Source organism: Cucumis melo, chromosome 9, assembly GCF_025177605.1.
Source record: "Cucumis melo cultivar AY chromosome 9, USDA_Cmelo_AY_1.0, whole genome shotgun sequence".
In the NCBI taxonomy this organism is placed as follows: Eukaryota; Viridiplantae; Streptophyta; class Magnoliopsida; order Cucurbitales; family Cucurbitaceae; genus Cucumis; species Cucumis melo.
The window spans coordinates 11,589,913-11,608,721 of NC_066865.1; the positions used below are offsets into that span (position 1 = coordinate 11,589,913).

The following is an 18,809-nucleotide window of genomic DNA, read 5'->3' on the forward strand; positions in this document are numbered from 1 at the left end:
TGCAATAAGATCTGTGCTCCGAAAACATGTTTGGTATGCCATCACTCGGTTGTGTATATTTTCAATCTGATATGTAATAAAGTCATCGATGTGCAACAACTGGAAAAGTTGGAAGAAGATATTGTGGTGACTATGTGTTTGCTAGAGAAATACTTTCCTCCTTCATTTTTCACCATTATGATGCATCTCACTGTACACATTGTCAGAGAAGTCAAACTTTGTGGGTTTGTATATCTTAGATGGATGTATCCCTTCGAAAGATACATGAAAGTTCTAAAAAACTATGTGAGAAATAGACATCGTCCAGAGGGTTGTATTGCAGAAAGTTATATAGTAGAAGAAGCTATTGAGTTTTGTTCAGACTTCTTATCTGGGGTTGATCCTGTTGGGCTAGGCATTGATAGATTAGATGCATCTTTAGACAATTCAAGCTTTGGTAGACCATTATCTGCAGGAGTTTCCTTCGAACTTGAACAAGATCTTCTATACCAAGCTCATCGGTATGTTTTGGCTAATACAATTGATATGCAACCATATATAGAGTAAGTTAAAGTTTCAATTACCTTGTCTTCGATTTTTTATTTAATTAATGACGTAAACTTAACTATATATTACAATGTTTCAATGTTCAAGTAAACACGTGGAGGTATTACAATTGAAATACCCAAATAAGGTTCTTCATCAAAAATGGATTCAAGAAGAACACAATCGAACTTTCATATCTTGGTTAAGAAAAGAGGTAAAATTTTAAACTTACTTACTGATATTTTTTTATGATGAATTTTGTAATTACGTTAAGGTACTTGTCTTGGTAGGTTGCATCTGAGATTGGGATGGAAAATGTTGAAATTTCAGATAACTTGAGATGGATTGCTCATGACCCTCATCCTTTTGTCATTAAGTATAATAGTTATGTCATTAATGGATGTCGCTATCACACGGAGTCTTATGGTAAGAATCGAAGTGTTCAAAATAGTGAAGTTAGTTTAGTGGCCAAAACAATGCAAGTGTCTAGTTCAAAAGATAAAAATCCCATCATTGGAGATATGTCCTTTTATGGAGTGATTCAAGACATATGGGAACTTAATTACAATACGTTCAATGTTGCAGTGTTTAGATGCGATTGGGTTGAGAACAATAATGGTATGAAGATTGATGACCTTGGTTTTGTCTTAGTTGATTTAAAAAGAATAGGTCATAAGTCTGATTCATTTATAATGGCAACCCAAGCAAGACAAGTTTTTTACGTTGAAGATCCAAGTGATGCTAGATGGTCAATTGTGCTTACTCCACCACAGAGAGATTGTGAAGATCAATCAAATGACGATGAACTTGGAGATATCATGTTACATTGTCAAGGAGTACCTAGTGATATGCCAAATGTCGATGGAGGTAACGATTTGGATCAGAATATGTCAACATATGTACGATCAGACTGTGAAGGCACATGGATTCCTAAATAACACATTGTGGGTGGGTTTCTACTTATTATGTACGTATATGCTATGTTTGGTTTGTATATGCCTAGTATGCCTAATATAATCTTCATCTTTCTTTGACAAGATATTCTCTTTACACATGGAGCCAACGATAGTAAGAGACGATCAAGACAAGAAGGTTGGTGGAGCAAAGATTGATGGATTAGTTGTTGGAGTGGTTGATGAACATGTAGAAAAACCTAAACAACAAAGAAAGCGGGGACCAACTATTATGTTTGATGTGACACGTGTTTGAAGCGAAGGTGAGAGAAAATTGGTTGAATACAACGAAGATGGCGTACCCATTGGAGAAAATGGGACGAAGCTTAACTCCTTTATCGGGTCGTGTGTATACTACCACATCCCCATTATCTATGCAACATGGATAGATGTGCCTGCAGAATTGAAGGAAAAGATATATACCATAGTTCAGGTAAATTTAATTATAGTAATTTTTGTACAAGTTTATTTAAATTGGCAATATGAAACTAACTGACCTTTAATCTCAGGCTGCATTTATAATCGACAATAAATCATTCTTAAGACTGCAGGAACAACATTCTGTCAATTTAAGCATTGGTTGACGAAGAAGTATATTTTTCCTTTCAAGAATGAACCTGAACTCTTGAAACGACCACCATACATGTATTCTTATATTGACCAAAAGCAGTGGGAAGAATTTGTAAGATCTAGACTATGTCCACATTTTGAGGTATCATTGAATTTACTTATATTTTATGTATTAAATATTTGTTAAGAAACTTTATAAAATTTCAATATGATGTTATATTGTGTAGGACAAAAGAAAACTTCAACAAGAGAGACGAAAGAAGAATAAGTATAACCATAGACTTTCAAGAAAAGATTATGCTAATCTTCGAGAGGAATTGGTAAGGAATAGTTTATGTTTGCATTAGTCTTAAAAGCTTCTTACTCAATGTAATGAATGTATATGTTGAAATGTAGAAAAATATACCTTCAGAAGAAAGTGAGCTTGACCGAGCTAGCATGTGGAAGAAGGCTCGTGTAGATAAGAAGGGACAATACAACAATGAAGATGTCCAAGAAGTTGTGAATCGTATAGTAAGACACATTACAATTTTACATTCACCCCAAGTACTTATTTTCACACAGCAAAACGCTCAAAGAAACGGAATGAAGAAATTGACAAGCTTAGTGAAGAGAATGAAAAGCTTCGTTTGAGAGTTCAAGAATTAGAGAATATTCACATATCAACACAATCTACACCGACGTCTGCACATGGATCTTGCTCCAGACCAAGATTGGAATACGATATTCAATGTAAAAAAAATGTGGAGAAGGAGGTAGTTAAAGAGGAGGTGAATGTAGATGTGATTATTTTGAATGATCTACAAGAGGATATTATAGAGGTAATTAGCTATGTTTTGGCACAACTTGATGCATGAGTTTCTATAAGTCTTATTAAGTTTATTAATGTTGGATTTGTCTTTCTTAGGTTCGTAATAAAAAAGAAGTTGTAACGTCTAATATGAAGATGTCACTACCTTTGAAGACAATACTCAGATTTGCTGAAAAGGTAATGGACAAAGATTCAGAGATTCGTTACCAACTACCATTCTCGTTGTTTGGTATCGGTAGGAAGACGTGTGTTCTTCGAGAAGATATTATTGATTTTTGTAACATGCGAGAAGTGAAGACTTTGACATTGGTTGCATATATAGCGTAAGTACTCATTCATCCACTCCAATCTTTTTATATAAATACTTGTTTATTGATTTCTTTATCTTTCTTAGGTATTTGCATTCACAAGATGAACTTTCAAATTACATCTTCGTTGATCCATCCCTTATATTTGTTGGACACAACATCCAAGAAGTTAGAGCTCGCAATCTTTGCAGTAGATTAATGGCTTCAAAACCAAACCAACTCGTTCTTGCTCCATTCAATCCAGGGTAAGTAATTACTATACTAATCAATGAATTATGTGAAGACAATCTTGTGGTTGTGGTGGTGGTGGTGGTGGGGGGTGGGTTATGAAATTAAATTATATGAAAACAATCTACTTTATTCTTTTTATGTAGTGGTCATTGGGCACTTCTAGCTATTAACGCATATGATGAGACAGTCTACTATCTTGACTCACTTCGAACAACATCAAGAATAGATATTAGATATGTCACTGACACGTAAGTAAGCTTTCTTCATATATGATGTTTTCCATCTTAAAGTTTACTTCATTATAACGTCTAGTTGTTTGTTGGTATTAGGGCTATTACTATCTTCCGATCTTAGAAGAATATTCAAACAAGTCGTAAACAACCAATATGGAAAACAGTGAAGGTAAGTGTACACATATTTCTTGGCAATATGCATTATATTGGGTAGTATGTGAATGTTTCTTGGCAATATGAATACTATGTGGTTGTTTCTTGGAAATATGCATTATATTGGGTAGTATGTGATTGTTTCTTCACAATATGCACTATTTTGGATATTAGTAATTGTTTCTTGGCAATAGGAATACTATGTGGTTGTTTCTTGAAAATATGCATTATATTGGGTAGTATGTGTGGTTTCTTGGCAATATGCATTATATTGGGTAGTATGTGGTTGTTTCTTGGAAATATGCATTATATTGGGTAGTATGTGATTGTTTCTTCACAATATGCACTATTTTGGATACTATGTAATTGTTTCTTGGCAATATGAATACTATGTGGTTGTTTCTTGGCAATATGCATTATATTGGGTACTATGTGTGGTTTCTTGGCAATATGCATTATATTGGTTACTATGTATTTACAGTGTCCTTTGCAAGTTGGAGTAGTTGAATGTGGATACTATGTGATGAGATACATGAGAGATATAATCACCAATGGGAGCATAGTAGTCACAGATTTGGTAAGTTGTGTTTAAATGATTGTTTGAATTATTTTATAAATTAAATTCAAGTAATCTAAGTATTAACTTCAATATTTTGGGTTTTATATCAGATTGAAACTAGGACTTCATACAGTCAACTCGAGTTGAACGAAGTACGAATGGAGCTTGCTGATTTTTTGGGTGGCCACATGTGAAATGGTCATAACTAAGTTCTTTTTGGGTTAGATAGACAAATTTTGTTGATACTGGATATATGTGAACTAGTTTTATATTTATTTTGTTGATACTGAATATATAGGTGAACTAGTTTTGTTGATAGTGGGATATAGGTGAACTAGTTTTGTTGATATTTTGTTGATAGTGGGATATAGGTGAACTAGTTTTGATATGGTAACGACACCTTTAGGCTACATATATATTTTGTTTATATATCGACACATTGATGGAAAGTTTAGACTATTGTTAGAAGTTTGGGCTACACATATATATATGTTGTAATTAACTATGTAATCACCAACTTATATATGTGGTTTATTGATATATCTATGCAATTTCTTTGATGGAAAGTTTGAGTTGATTTCAAATTTTTAATTGATGTGTATTTTAATATTGTTGGACTTCAAAATAGGTGAATGATAAAATATATGGATATTTCAAAATATATAATTTTTTATTTGAACAAACCTTATAATTTCACTTGACGTGTAAAACATGTCAAAAATAAAACCCCATTATTCTTGACACAGAATTATTTGACGCATAAACACTGTCAAGTATAATTCCATAATTGACGTGTTTTAAATGTCAAGTATAATTATATTGACACATCGAAACTGTAAAAAATAAACCCCTTATTCTTGCACTAGATTAGTTGACGCATAAAAACTGTCAAGTATAAGTATATACTTGACGCTTTTTCAATGTCAAGTACAATTATACTTGACACGTAAAAACTGTCAAGTAAATCTTCCTTATTCTTGACACTGGATTAGTTGACACATTGAAAAGCGTCAAGTAAACCAATACTTGACAGTTAAAAAGCGTCAACTAACCACAGTTTTGTAGTAGAGATTAAAGGTAACATGATCGTTAGTTGTAGCCTATGTACTATTATATATGTAATGAGTAGTTTTGTTGATGGGTACTGATGGCCTCATGTTATGTGTATTGTGGTTATGTTGATGGGTTGTGCTGTCAATTGGAATAGTAATGCCGATGGATTATGAAAATCTTAATGTTATATAAAGTTGAAGTCTGTTATCAGGATACTGGGTATGAGTTGTGTCCTGGAGGTACCAAGGGTTTGGAAATCTCTTGGGTAGATTGTGTATACGCGGTTGAGCAGGGCTGTAAACTGAATACGACTATTATGCCTAATATGGACGTTATGCATAAAATAGATTACTTGTAGATGTGCTAGGGTTTGAATTGAGACAAAGTACCGTCGGGGGATTTACAAAGTGATGATTTGACTATTAGACTGAATTTAGGGAATGTCACGATGAAGTGTGAATTAGATATACATATAGTGATCAAGGAGACAGTTGTTTAAACCTAAACTGTCTGATTGGCTAAGCTTATGATTGAACCGTTAGCCTGAACATTATTGGGATGTGACTGTTGTAGATGGTTTAGTATAGACTGTGGGGTAACGGTTAGCTCTATCTATGAGGTAGAGTACCTTACAGGCATGGTGTTCTTCAGGATTCCTCGACTGATATGTATATCCTTTGGGATCACGAGACTGATATGTACATCCTTCGGGATCACTAGATTAATAAGTGTATCCTTCGAGATCACTAGACTGATATGTGCATCCTTTGGGATCACTAGACTGATACGTGCATCCTTCGGGATCACGAGATTAATGTGTGCGTTCTACGGAACCACTAGACTGTTTATGTAGGGTACCTCTTAATAGGAAGCTAACTGTTATTACCCTAACGGACCCAGTAGTGGGTCCCTTACTGGGTATATTTTATACTCACCCTTTTTCTCTTTAACTTTTCAGGTAAAGGTATGGTGAGGGGCAAACCGGCGAGGAGCAAGAAGGATGCGTGAAGGCCATATGGACGCGTCTGGTTTTCTTTATGCTTCCGCTGATGTATTTTGTTACTTTTTATTTTTCATTTGCCAGATGGAGTCATGGTTAGAACATTGGTTTTACTATTTTATTTTAATGACTTTGTGAACCATATTTTGGAACTTTTGAGGAAGTGATCTAAAATCGGGCCTACAACTGTTTTTGTGATATTCTGAATGTTTTTAATGAATCGTAATAGGTCTTTTACGAGTTTGTGTGTCTTACTGTCGTGTCTTAGCAGTATGTAGTGACCTCAGCTTAGTCCGGAAAGTTGGATCGTTACACCTGGAATATTTAAAAAATGAATAACCTTATGGGCTTTGTTACACGGGCTGTAAATAGTTTACAGTTTTGTTATATTTATGTAAGTTTCCCTATCAAATATGAATTATGTATTATTTATGTCTATTTTTTGATAAATAGTTTAATGAATAAAAATGAAAAATAGTTGAATTTATCTTTGTGTTATTTTAGGGATACGAGGTAAAATTTGAATTCAAATTGATGATTTTAGGGGGATGATATAAATTGTAGATTCAAATTGTTATTAAAATTTTGTAATATGTATTATTTAATAAATTTTTGATAAATAATATGAAATATAAAAAATTGTGAATTAATTGATTTAAATCCTAATAATTAAGGGATGTTGAAACTAAATCTTTAGGGGATGTTGCTGAAATCTTCTGCTGCAAGAGAATATTTTTTTATTTAGTTAAGATTTACCAAAAGTGAATCTGTTTACAAATACACTATATTCATACTTTGTGATATTTTGTTTGATTTTTTGACCTACATAAATACACCGTATTTGTATGCGAGGAATTGCCCTTTGTAAAGGGTATATATACTCGGACAAAAAAAAAATTGAAAAAAATATCCAGCAGGTGGTTTTTCCATAACTCAAAATATTTTTGTGATTTGTTATTTTTCTATTTGCAATCCAATATTTTGCTATTTTGACGGTTAATTTTGACGGAAATAGAAAATTAAAACTAATGACATATCTTTAGAGATTATTGGAACAATATAATATTTTTTTGATTTAGTGAATTATCATAAGTGAATGTGTTTACAAATAGACTATATTCGTGATATATGATATTTTGTTTGATTTTTTTATCTCAACAAATACATTGTATTTGTATATGGACAATTGTCATTCGTGGAAGGATAAATTCGAGCAAAAAAATTAAAAAAATTATTCTACCAATTAATTTTATCATAAATCGAAATAATTTAACAGCTTGCTATTTTTCTTTTTTCTATCCATAAATTTGCTATCTACACAGTTTTTCTTAACAATACATGAAACGCTCGTCTTTTGCTCAAACAAATTAAAAATGGGCTTCACTTAACAATATTTGGAATATGTCCAGGCCCACGTTTAATTCCATTTTTAGTTTCACCGTCATAAATGAATAAAATAAACTTTTATTATTAATATCAAAAATTCGAAAAATAAAAAAATATACGGCTAGGAAATTATCAAAATTGTCCATACTCTAATAAAACACTCTCCTCCCAAATATAATCATTCTAAAACTTCAAAATACCATCACTCTTTCGAAGCAAATCAAATCAAGTCACATCTTCTAGCCACCTACTCAAACCTACCTCAATTTTCAGATTTTTTGTCCCCAACTTTTTAATTTCCATCTTCTTCATCATCTCTCGAAAACCATCATGAACCTCCCCCATCTCCTACATCACCGAACACCGAACTCCTCGCAACAACCTTCCACCCATGACGCGCCCATCAAGTAGCGCATGATACTCCTCCCAACGACAGCGCCAACGCAATAGGACTCTACTTCAACCGGCCAAAGTTCATTTTACTTCAAGGTCCTTGGTGCATTTGCTGCAAAACCAAGATATGTGTTTCTTCTTTCTTCAATGTTTATACACTTATGTTCTGTCCTTACAAGACAAATGGAAAATCTGGGGAGTGCTTTTTACAAAATAGAAACATGCATACAAAATTTTAAATGGAAAAAAATATTTTTAGTAAAAATTTCAAATTATTAGAGGACGAAAATACTCTTAACAACAAATACCCAAACTTACTATTTGACTAAGAAAAGTTTAAAATTTAAGTAGTACAACAAATTTCAAATCCCAACAACTTCAATTTAATAACAAATCTTCTTTATAATAAATTATTAATAAGTAAATAATAATTTCTTGATAATGATACATAATAAATTAAAACTTTTCTATATTAAATTTATAAATTTTTTTCTATCTTTTAAAATTAGGAATTCAATAACATAATTTTATTTTTTTAAGAAAAAATATGTTTTTACTTATACATTTAAAAAACACACAAACACCTTGTCATTTAAGGAAAAAAAAAACCTTATCATCCAGATTAAATATATTCTGTAAATTGGTTTACAATTTTAATATAATTAAATAAATACTTTGTATATATTGAAATTGAAAAATAAATTTCAATACGTAAGATAGAAAGGGAAATTATTGTATTAAAAAAAGTGAAAAATTAAGCATACTTAAATAAACAATTTAAAAAAGGTTAATTTTCATAAATATAACAAACTACTAAAATATTTACGGCCCATGTAACAAAGCTCATAAAATTAGTCATTTTTTAATATTTCAGGTTTTTTTTTCCGTATTTCTTCTCCTCTTCGTTGCAATTTTTTTTATCGTCTTTCTTTCTTTTCTCTTCTTTTTTTCTTTCGTTGTGATTTCTTTTCATCGTCTTTCTTCTTTGACTCTTTTTTTTACTTCGTTTAGATGAGGGCAGTTAAATCTAAACGATCGTGTAAAAAAAATATAAACGATCGTGTACCAAAAGAATTTAAAAAAATTATTTAGCCAAATCTAAACGATCGTGTATCAAAGAATCTTGAAAAAATAAACGATCGTGTAAACAAATCTAAACGACCGTGTACCAAAAGAATCTTGAAAAAATTCGTTTAGCCAAATCTAAACAATCGTGTAAAAAATTCGTTTTGATTTAGGGTAGCCAAAGCTAAACGACCAAATCTAAACGATTGTATACCAAAGAATAGCCAAATTTAAACGATCATGTACCAAATATATTATGCACGTTGTTGACGGCATGGTTGACGGGACATTTTTGCTATTTTTATTATGGGTCTCAGAGTTTTTTCTGTTTTTGAAATTGTTCTATACAGTGTAAATATTTTGCAACTTTGTCATATTTTTTAAAAGACCCTTTTAAAAATCCTTTATGATTCAAAAAATGTAAAATGTGAATACAAAATACCTTGTAATTGTTATTAAATTCATTGCGTATAATCATTACCGTAGAGATAAAAATTGGAAGTAAAAAAAGATACGAGTAAAATTTTTAAAACTGGATAATAGCTATTTAAAGATTCATATTTTATAAAATAGAGATTTAGAGATGAAAATATCAAAGATTTGAATTTGTGAATAGAGATTTCGAGGTGAAAATATCAAATAATGAAGATTATTTTATTTATGAATATGAAAATACTACTTAAACTAATAAGAAATTGGAGTGGGTCGTTTTCTTATAATGATATATGCAAGCATGGCAGATTTTGCAAAAATGGAAAAATTATTATTTTTTAAAATATTTTTCATCTTAAATTTGTTATTATCTCCAAACTAACTTTCAATAATGCGTTTCTTCTTCCATTTTTTAAAGGAAAATTGTATTAGGTAATTTTTTCAAAATAGTATTTTTCATCTTCTTTCGATGGTCTTCCTGATGTTCCTTTCTGCGTCGGGAATTGATTTTCTGACGTCTTTTCCACTTTTGTCGACATTTTGTGCGTTGGAAATCTCTCCACTTCTTGTAGTGCATGTAACGTCTTACAAACCAACATATAACGTTATTGTTCCGAACTCCTTGATTAGATATTTAATTAATTTTTTTAATGTCCTTATATATTATGACAGCAAATAACTGTCATGTATTTGGGCATTCCAAAATCACCGTCTTTTCCTGCCAAAAACCCTGTTTTTGACATTTGATGACAGTTATTTATTCCATCCTTTCAATTTGGGATGGAACCGACTGTCATAATAGGGGGTTTTCTTGTAGTGGACGTTTTTCCACTTTTGCCAACGTTTTTGTGCGTTGGAAATCTCTCCACTTCTTGTAGTGCATGTAACGTCTTACAAACCAACATATAACGTTATTGTTCCGAACTCCTTGATTACTTTAAGATTGATTTTGTTGTCTATGATTAATTCATTACGATAAGAGAGTTTGTCCAAAATTTCTAGATAGTTGTTGGTTTTGTTGTAAGATTAGATAACCCTATTCTTTATATATATAAATCGATGAACCAATCATATTACTCATTATTCATTCATTTCCTTTAATAAATTAATATAAGATTGAAATTATGATTTTGTTTACTTGTTTTCATTTCTTCTTTTTAATTTCCAATATGCTAGTTATACTAATGTACGTACAAAATGATCAATAATCACAACATGAGTGGTTAGATTTAATTATAATAAACTCACAGTACATACTTTATTGAAAAACATACTAAAGTTTTTAAACTGAACTTATTGCTACTATGCAAAAGGTCATATTATTTATTTATATATTTTTATGTTGTGTTACATTATATTTAGCATCTACCATAGATAAAATAGAACCCATTTAAACTTAAAGTTTTTGCAAGTAGAGCAAAAGGTCTTATTATTTAGTGTTTTATGCTATTACTCTGTTAACATATCATTTGAAACTCATCTTTATGCTTGAATGGAAAGAGCTCTCACGATTAACCCTCTTTTCCAATGCCCTCCATGATTGTAGAAACCAAATCGAAGTATCCCACTAGTCACAGAACCACTTATTATGAATTTACCTAATGGAATCTTGAACCACACATTTGGTTGTTTGCCCGCCAATACTATTTGAGACTCTTGCTTACTCCCATCTGGCATATCGATTTCAAGGTTAAGTGGAATATCCCATCCAGACGCGGTGTTTGCCATCATTACTTCAATGCTTACATTGTACCAAAGATCTTGTTTGAAACTAGATGAATCCATGCTCCAACGACAATCGAGCCAAGATACTTGCAAAAGTCGGGCTTCTTCAATTGGGTAGCTGCAAGGTTTTAAATGCCATGGTGTGAGAGAGAACAAAAATAACATATAATACAACATAATCCATACTCATAAAAGTTGAATCTAATAACTAGTTTATGATTTTATAAATCAAAACAAAAGTAATAGATGAAAATGCATGAGATATGAATTAATGAACAAATTAAATTTGAGTTCAAGATTATATACCCGCAAAAATCCGCGGGGGCCCAACTCCAGTATCGAGTGTCATCACTCCATGTTATTGAGGCAGCTCTTGGATATGCCACATAGTGTGTGCTTTGGCCTGCCATTAAAATAGTATTTGGATGAACGAGATAGAGATATAGAAATAAAGATGAGAATGGGAAAATGTTGTATAAAGATCCTTGATTGGTTACAAGTATGGAGGATGAGATGTTGAAGTAGGCGATGTCTTTGTTCTTTTATACCCATGTATGAGGGTATTTTAGACCTTTCCAAAAGCAAGCACTTTAATTTCCTTTCTCTCTTTTGTTTATTCCATTTTTTCAACTTCTTTCATTTTTATATATTATTTTTATTTTATTACTTTGAATTATTTTTTAATTTCCAATGCTTAATTGACACCTATCATCGTCCAAAAGATAAAAACAAGACCATATAATAATAAAATAATAAATTAAGACCCTTGGCTACTAACAAATATAAACAACAACTCATTTATGAACTTAATGAATCCAAACAAATAATAAAAGATATTTACACTAAAAAAATTAATTGTAATAGATTTTGGTGTTTTAGTAGTTTTTTCGAATAAAGGTATAGGGTTTGTTTTTTTTTTTTTTTTAATTACTATTTTTTAAAAAGCCTCTAAAATAAATATATACACAATAAAGGTTTTTTTAAAAAAAAAAGTAATATAAATTAGTTAACTTTTATATTTTTCTGCGTGATAATTGATTATTCAATTAAAAGTGTTCTTCTCTGTTCCATGTAATTGGTTAACTTATACATATATGGATATAATATTATTTGTTAAAAGACCCTTTTATACAACTATTAATTCTTAAGTACTGTAATTAGGTAAAATTTATGCATTTATACGATGGAATAAATAAATAATATTTATATATATTATTGTTATTATTAATTATTATTATTATTATCTTTAATAGCTCTAATAGCCTTCCAAAGTACAAACATCGTCTAATTTCTATATGATTCAAATAAATATCATTTCCGACAATTTTATCGTCAATAAATTATTCTTTCCCTTCGCCTCTTTTCCATCTTGCTCATTCTCTCTTTATATTATTTAATTTTCAAAATAAAAAAAATGAAAGCATTGAACATTCATGAGAATTTATTCTCTTTTAGTTTATTGACAATATATTTGGAGTATAGGTTATGGATAAAATATGTGGAAATTAAAAAGAAGTTACTATTGAGTATGAACCATAGAGTATCAAAGACTTTATCGATTTGACGTTTATATACTTTTTGAAACTCATGTCATGGAGATAAGAGTGCTCAATTTTCAAAGATATGTGTTAGGCATATAAGTTGAAATTTTATTTTAATTATATTATTAATGGATTTACATATTTGTTAGTACATGGGTATAGAACGTTTATTTGTGGTATGTAGATTATTGCAATTTTTGAAATGGGTGTGTTGATCATAAGGGGTACTTGATATTTATAGTTGTGTATTATGTAGAATTAGTTAGATATAAGTTTGATCATTCCTTTCTTATTATAGTTTATATATCGGGGTTTGAGCATTCTTTTTTACATTCTCTATATGGGGTTGATAGTTTTCTAACTTGGAAATTGTTCATGAACTTTATGTTAACATGAGACGATTCTGAGGATTTGACACTATATACGTTCAAGATATATGAACATTGTAATTAGGTAAGTGAAAATTTTTTGTTGATTAATGGCTTAAATTGTTCATATATATGTGTTGTTTGTGTGTTTCGTTAATAAATGATTATCTTCTTTAATAAAAAAGTGTTTCACTGATCTTACATTAGAAAAAAAAAATGTTTTTAAAGAGTAGAATCGCGTCACGATCTAGATTAGAGGAGAAAAACCTAGAACAGGGTGTGACAATCAAATCATCCTATTAACAACAAACATTTTTAGTAGAGAAATTCACATTTTCATTTTGCTACAATTCATCATTTTTCTAAGTTGCAAAATAAACTTGCTTATTAAAAAAAAAAATTCCCACTTCAAAATACCAAACCAAGACAAAACAAGCATCCTTTAATTCATTGATTTCAAACCACCATGACATTCCAATTTCTAGACATGCCCACACAAAAGAAAACAAAGAAACAACAAAACAAAAACATTTCAGAATTACGAAAATATCATTTTTCTCAATAAATAAAATAAAATATCATTTTATACAACCATTAATTCTTAAGTAATGTAATGATTAATTTTTTAAAAAAAATTTGTACAAATGTATTCTTTTTTAAATTTATACAAATTCCAATATTGTGTTGTGACTGTTGTAGACTGTTTATGATGAATTGATGGGTAATCGTTAGCTTTATCTATGGGGTAGTGTACCTTGCAGGTACAGTGTCCTATGGGATCACCACATGTTGTGTATCCGACGGGATCATTAGACTGATATGTGTATCCGACGGGATCACTAGACTGATATGTGAATCCTTCAGGTTCACTAGACTGATTGACGTGTGCGTCCTACGGGACCACTAGACTGTTATGTGCAAGGTACCCCTTAATAGGAAGCTAATTGTTATTACCCTAACAGGACCATTAGTGGATGTCTTACTGAGTATATTTTATACTCAACCTTTTATGTTTAATTTTTTTTCAGGTAAAGGTAATGTACGAAACAGACCGGCGAGGGGAAAGAATGATGCATGAAAGCCATATGGAAATGTCTAGTTTTAATGCTTTCGCTCAATGTCTTTGTTGTTTTTGTTGTTTTTGTTTTGAGGATTTTAATTTAAGTTTAGGTTAGAACATTTGTTTGTTTGTTTTGTTTTAAATTCCATAGACTATGTTTTGAAACTTTTGAAATTTGATTTGAAATAGGACCCGAAGATGATTTTATTACATCCTGAAGTTTTAATGAATTTTGAACAGGGTTTTTATTGAGTTTTTGTGTCGGATGTCGTGTCTTCGCAGTAAGTAATGACCTCCACTTAGATTGAAAAGTTGGGTCGTTGTAGTCGGTATCAGAGCCTAAGTTTTAGGTTTTGTAGACTGACTTATAATGTAAGTCTATTTTGTGTCCCTATGGCGAGAACGATCCTTTACCACTCGTTAGGTACGCTTTCATGAATTATATGTATAACTCTATATGTATGACCTTGCCTAAGTTAAACTACGCCATGAATTATCGTTTGAGACTAAGAGAGTTACAAATGATTATTAGGAAAATGCTGCCAATAAGGTGCTCTTAGGGGTAGCCGAGGAGGTCGAGGAAGAAGAGCAGGACGTGTCCAACCTAAAGTGCAGCCTATATTTCAAGCTACCAATCTTGCTATACCGGTCACTCATACGGGCCTCGCTGCTATGGAACAGAGGTTCAGGGACTTGATTTATACAGATGCGAGCACCGTAGCAGCTGCCCCGCCAGCTCCTTCTCAAGCTCCAGTCGAACACTCGAGCGTGCCGGACCAGCTGTGGGCCAAGGCTAAACATTTGAGGGATTTTAGGAAATGCAGGAGTTACTTGACAAAGGTTTCATTCGACCGAGTGTGTCATCTTGGGGTGCACCAGTTTTGTTTGTGAAAAAGAAAGATGGGTCAGTGCGCTTGTGTATTGACTACAAAGAGTTAAATAGGGTAACTATTAAGAACGAGTATCCTTTACCCAGGATTGATGATCTGTTTGACCAGCTGCAAGGGCTACAGTGTTCTCTAAGATCGACCTTCGATCAGAATACCATCAGTTGAGGATTAAGGATAGTGATATATCGAAAACAGCCTTTCGTTCGAGATATGGGCATTATGAGTTCGTTGTGATGTCCTTTGGATTGACAAATGCTCCAACAGTGTTTATGAATTTGATGAACAAAGTGTTTAAGGATTTCTTAGACACTTTTGTAATTGTGTTTATTGATGATATCTTAAAATATTCCAAGACAGAGGTAGAGCATGAGGAGCACTTACGTATGATTCTAGAGACCCTTCGAGCCAATAAATTATATGCAAATTTTTCAAAATGTGAGTTTTGGTTGTAGCAGGTATTTTTTCTAGACCATGTGGTTTCTAAAGATGGTGTTTTGGTGGATCCAGCTAAGATAGAGGCTATTACCAGTTGGCCCCGACCTTCCACAGTTAGTGAAGTTCGTAGCTTTTTAGGTTTAGCAGGTTATTACCATCGGTTTATGGAGGACTTTTCCCGTATAGCAACTCCTTTTACTCAGTTGACCAGGAAGGGAGCTCCATTTGTTTGGAGCAAGGCATGTAAGGATAGTTTTCAGAACCTTAAACAGAAGCTCGTTACTGCATCGATTCTTACTATACCTGATTGTTCAGGGAGTTTTGTGATTTATAGTGATGCTTCTAAGAAAGGTTTGAGTTATGTTCTAATGCAGCAAGGTAAAGTCGTCACTTATGCTTCTCGTCAGTTGAAGAGTCGTGAGGAGAATTACCTTACCCATGATTTAGAGTTGGCAGCAGTAGTTTTTGTACTGAAGATATGGAGACATTATTTGTATGGCGAGAAGATACAAATTTTTATGGACCATAAAAGCTTGAAATACTTCTTCACTCAAAAGGAGTTGAATATGAGGCAGCGAAGATGGCTTGAATTAGTAAAGGATTATGATTGTGAGATATTGTATCATCCAAGTAAGGCAAATATAGTAGTTGATGCCCTTAGTAGGAAGGTATCACACTCAGCAGCACTCATCACCAAATAGGCCCCTTTGCATTGAGACCTTAAGAGAGTTGAGATTGCAGTATCAGTAGGTGCAGTCACCTCGCAGTTAGCTCAGTTGTCAGTACAACCGACTTTAAGACAGAGGATTATTGTTGCTCAATGTAATGATCCTTATTTGGTTGAAAAACGTCTTCTACTAGGAATAGGGCAAGCTGATGGGTTTTTTATGTCCTTTGATGATGAGCTTTTGTTTGAGAGGCATCTTTGTATGCTAGCAGATAGTGTAGTTAAAACATAATTATTGATCGAGGCTCATAGTTTCCCATTTTCCATGCACCAAGGCAGTACAAAGATGTATCAGGATCTGAATCGAGTTTATTGGTGGCATAATATGAAGAGAGAGGTGGCAGAATTTGTTAGTAAATGCTTGGTGTGTTAACAGGCTAAAGCACCAAGACAGAAACTAGCAGGTTTATTACAACCTTTAAGCGTGTCGAAATGGAAGTGGGAGAATGTGTCTATGGATTTCATTATAGGATTGCCTAGAACTCTGAAGGCAGTGATTTGGGTTGTTGTTGACAGACTTACCAAACCAGCACACTTCATTCTAGGGAAATCCACTTATACTACTAGTAAGTGGGCGCAGTTTTACTTGACGGAGATTGTGAACCTACATGGGATGCTAGTGTCGATTGTTTCTGACAGAGATGTCCGTTTCACTTCCAAGTTCTGGAAGAAACTTCAGACTGCCATGGACACGAAGTTAGATTTCAGTACAGCTTTTTACCCTCAGACTAATGGTCAAACTGAGCGTTTGAACAAAGTTTTAGAGGACATGTTGCAAGCTTGTGCATTAGAGTTTTTAGGTAGGTTGGACTCTTACTTGCATTTGATGGAGTTTTCTTATAACAACAGTTTTCAGACTACCATTGGCATGACACCGTTTGAGGCTATGTATGAAAAATGTTGTCGATCCCCTGTTTGTTAGGAAGAGGTTGGTGAATAGAGATTGATGGGTCCTGAGTTAGTTCAGTCTACTAATGAAGCGATACAGAAAATTATAGCACGTATGCAAGCAGCACAGAGTAGGCAGAAAGTTATGTTAACATGAGACAGAAAGATCTTGAGTTTAAGGTGGGAGACAAAGTGTTCTTGAAAGTAGCGCTTATGAAAGGTGTTTTATGATTTGAAAAGAAATAAAAATTGAGTCCTCGTTTTGTTGGACCATTTGAAATTCTGGAACGAATTGGCCTTGTGGCGTATCGTTTGACATTGCCACCATCACTCTCTACAATTTATGACGTGTTCCATGTTTCTATGTTGAGAAACTATGTGTCAAATCCGTCTCACGTAGTGGATTACGAGCCATTAGAGATTGATGAAAATTTAAGCTATGTAGAGCAACCAGTTGAGATTTTTGCTAGAGAGGTAAGGACGTTGAGAAATAGAAGAATTCCTTTAGTTAAAGTCTTATCTCGGAATTACAAAGTCGAAGAGGCTACATGGGAGAGGGAAGACGACATGAGAGCTCATTACCCAGAGTTGTTCGAAGAGATTGTAAAATAAAGCTCACCTGATTTGCCTCATTGATGGGACCATCATTTACTTCAGCAATATTAAAGTGCATCATCATATCCAGGACATGTTCTCTAACAGAGGTCCCTTCCTTATACTGGATTTTAACCTAAATCTAGGTGAAACATCCAGCATAATCATTATACCGAATTTTAACCTACGATGTCTAGGTGATAAACCAATTGTATTACCTCACATCTCTCCTGCATGCTCATAAAACTAGGTTAACTAGGCTAAAAAATGATTACGATCTCCAGGTAGAAGGTGTTCCATAAACCGTCAACTTAAAAACCTCAAACCTTAGTCATCTTATCTGACTTGTTGATAAGATTAAATCAGGTGAGCCTTTTGTAACTAGTTTTACAAGATATTGACCTAATTCTATGAAATTTGGAAAATATGTTTTTAACCTAGGTGAGCATGAATCTTATCTTTGTTATAGATTTTAAACGTCTATAACAAAGATAAGATTCATGCTCACCTAGGTTAAAAACATATTTTCCAAATTTCATAGAATTAGGTCAATATCTTGTAAAACTAGTTACAAAAGGCTCACCTGATTTAATCTTATCAACAAGTCAGATAAGATGACTAAGGTTTGAGGTTTTTAAGTTGACGGTTTATGGAACACCTTCTACCTGGAGATCGTAATCATTTTTTAGCCTAGTTAACCTAGTTTTATGAGCATGCATGAGAGATGTGAGGTAATACAATTGGTTTATCACCTAGACATCGTAGGTTAAAATTCGGTATAATGATTATGCTGGATGTTTCACCTAGATTTAGGTTAAAATCCAGTATAAGGAAGGGACCTCTGTTAGAGAACATGTCCTGGATATGATGATGCACTTTAATATTGCTGAAGTAAATGATGGTCCCATC

General features: G+C 32.6%; 1 protein-coding gene across 1 annotated transcript; it reads right to left on the reverse strand.

Annotated features, from left to right (window-relative positions):
* Positions 1-10,951: 10,951 nt before the first annotated feature.
* Positions 10,952-11,924, reverse strand: LOC127150805 (lectin-like). Its single transcript, XM_051089444.1, has 2 exons — positions 11,704-11,924; positions 10,952-11,515 (listed from the first exon to the last, which is right to left on the reverse strand). Exons 1-2 carry the CDS (start codon positions 11,805-11,807, stop codon positions 11,155-11,157), a joined length of 465 nt encoding a protein of 154 aa, XP_050945401.1. The 5' UTR covers positions 11,808-11,924; the 3' UTR covers positions 10,952-11,154.
* Between the last annotated feature and the right edge of the window lie 6,885 nt (positions 11,925-18,809).

Coding starts and splice junctions, on each gene's coding strand:
- LOC127150805 (XM_051089444.1), bottom strand. CDS start 11,807: ATGGCAGGCCAAAGCACACACTATGTGGCATATCCAAGAGCTGCCTCA. Junction 11,516..11,703: donor GCCCCCGCGGATTTTTGCGG/GTATATAATCTT, acceptor AAAACCTTGCAG/CTACCCAATTGAAGAAGCCC.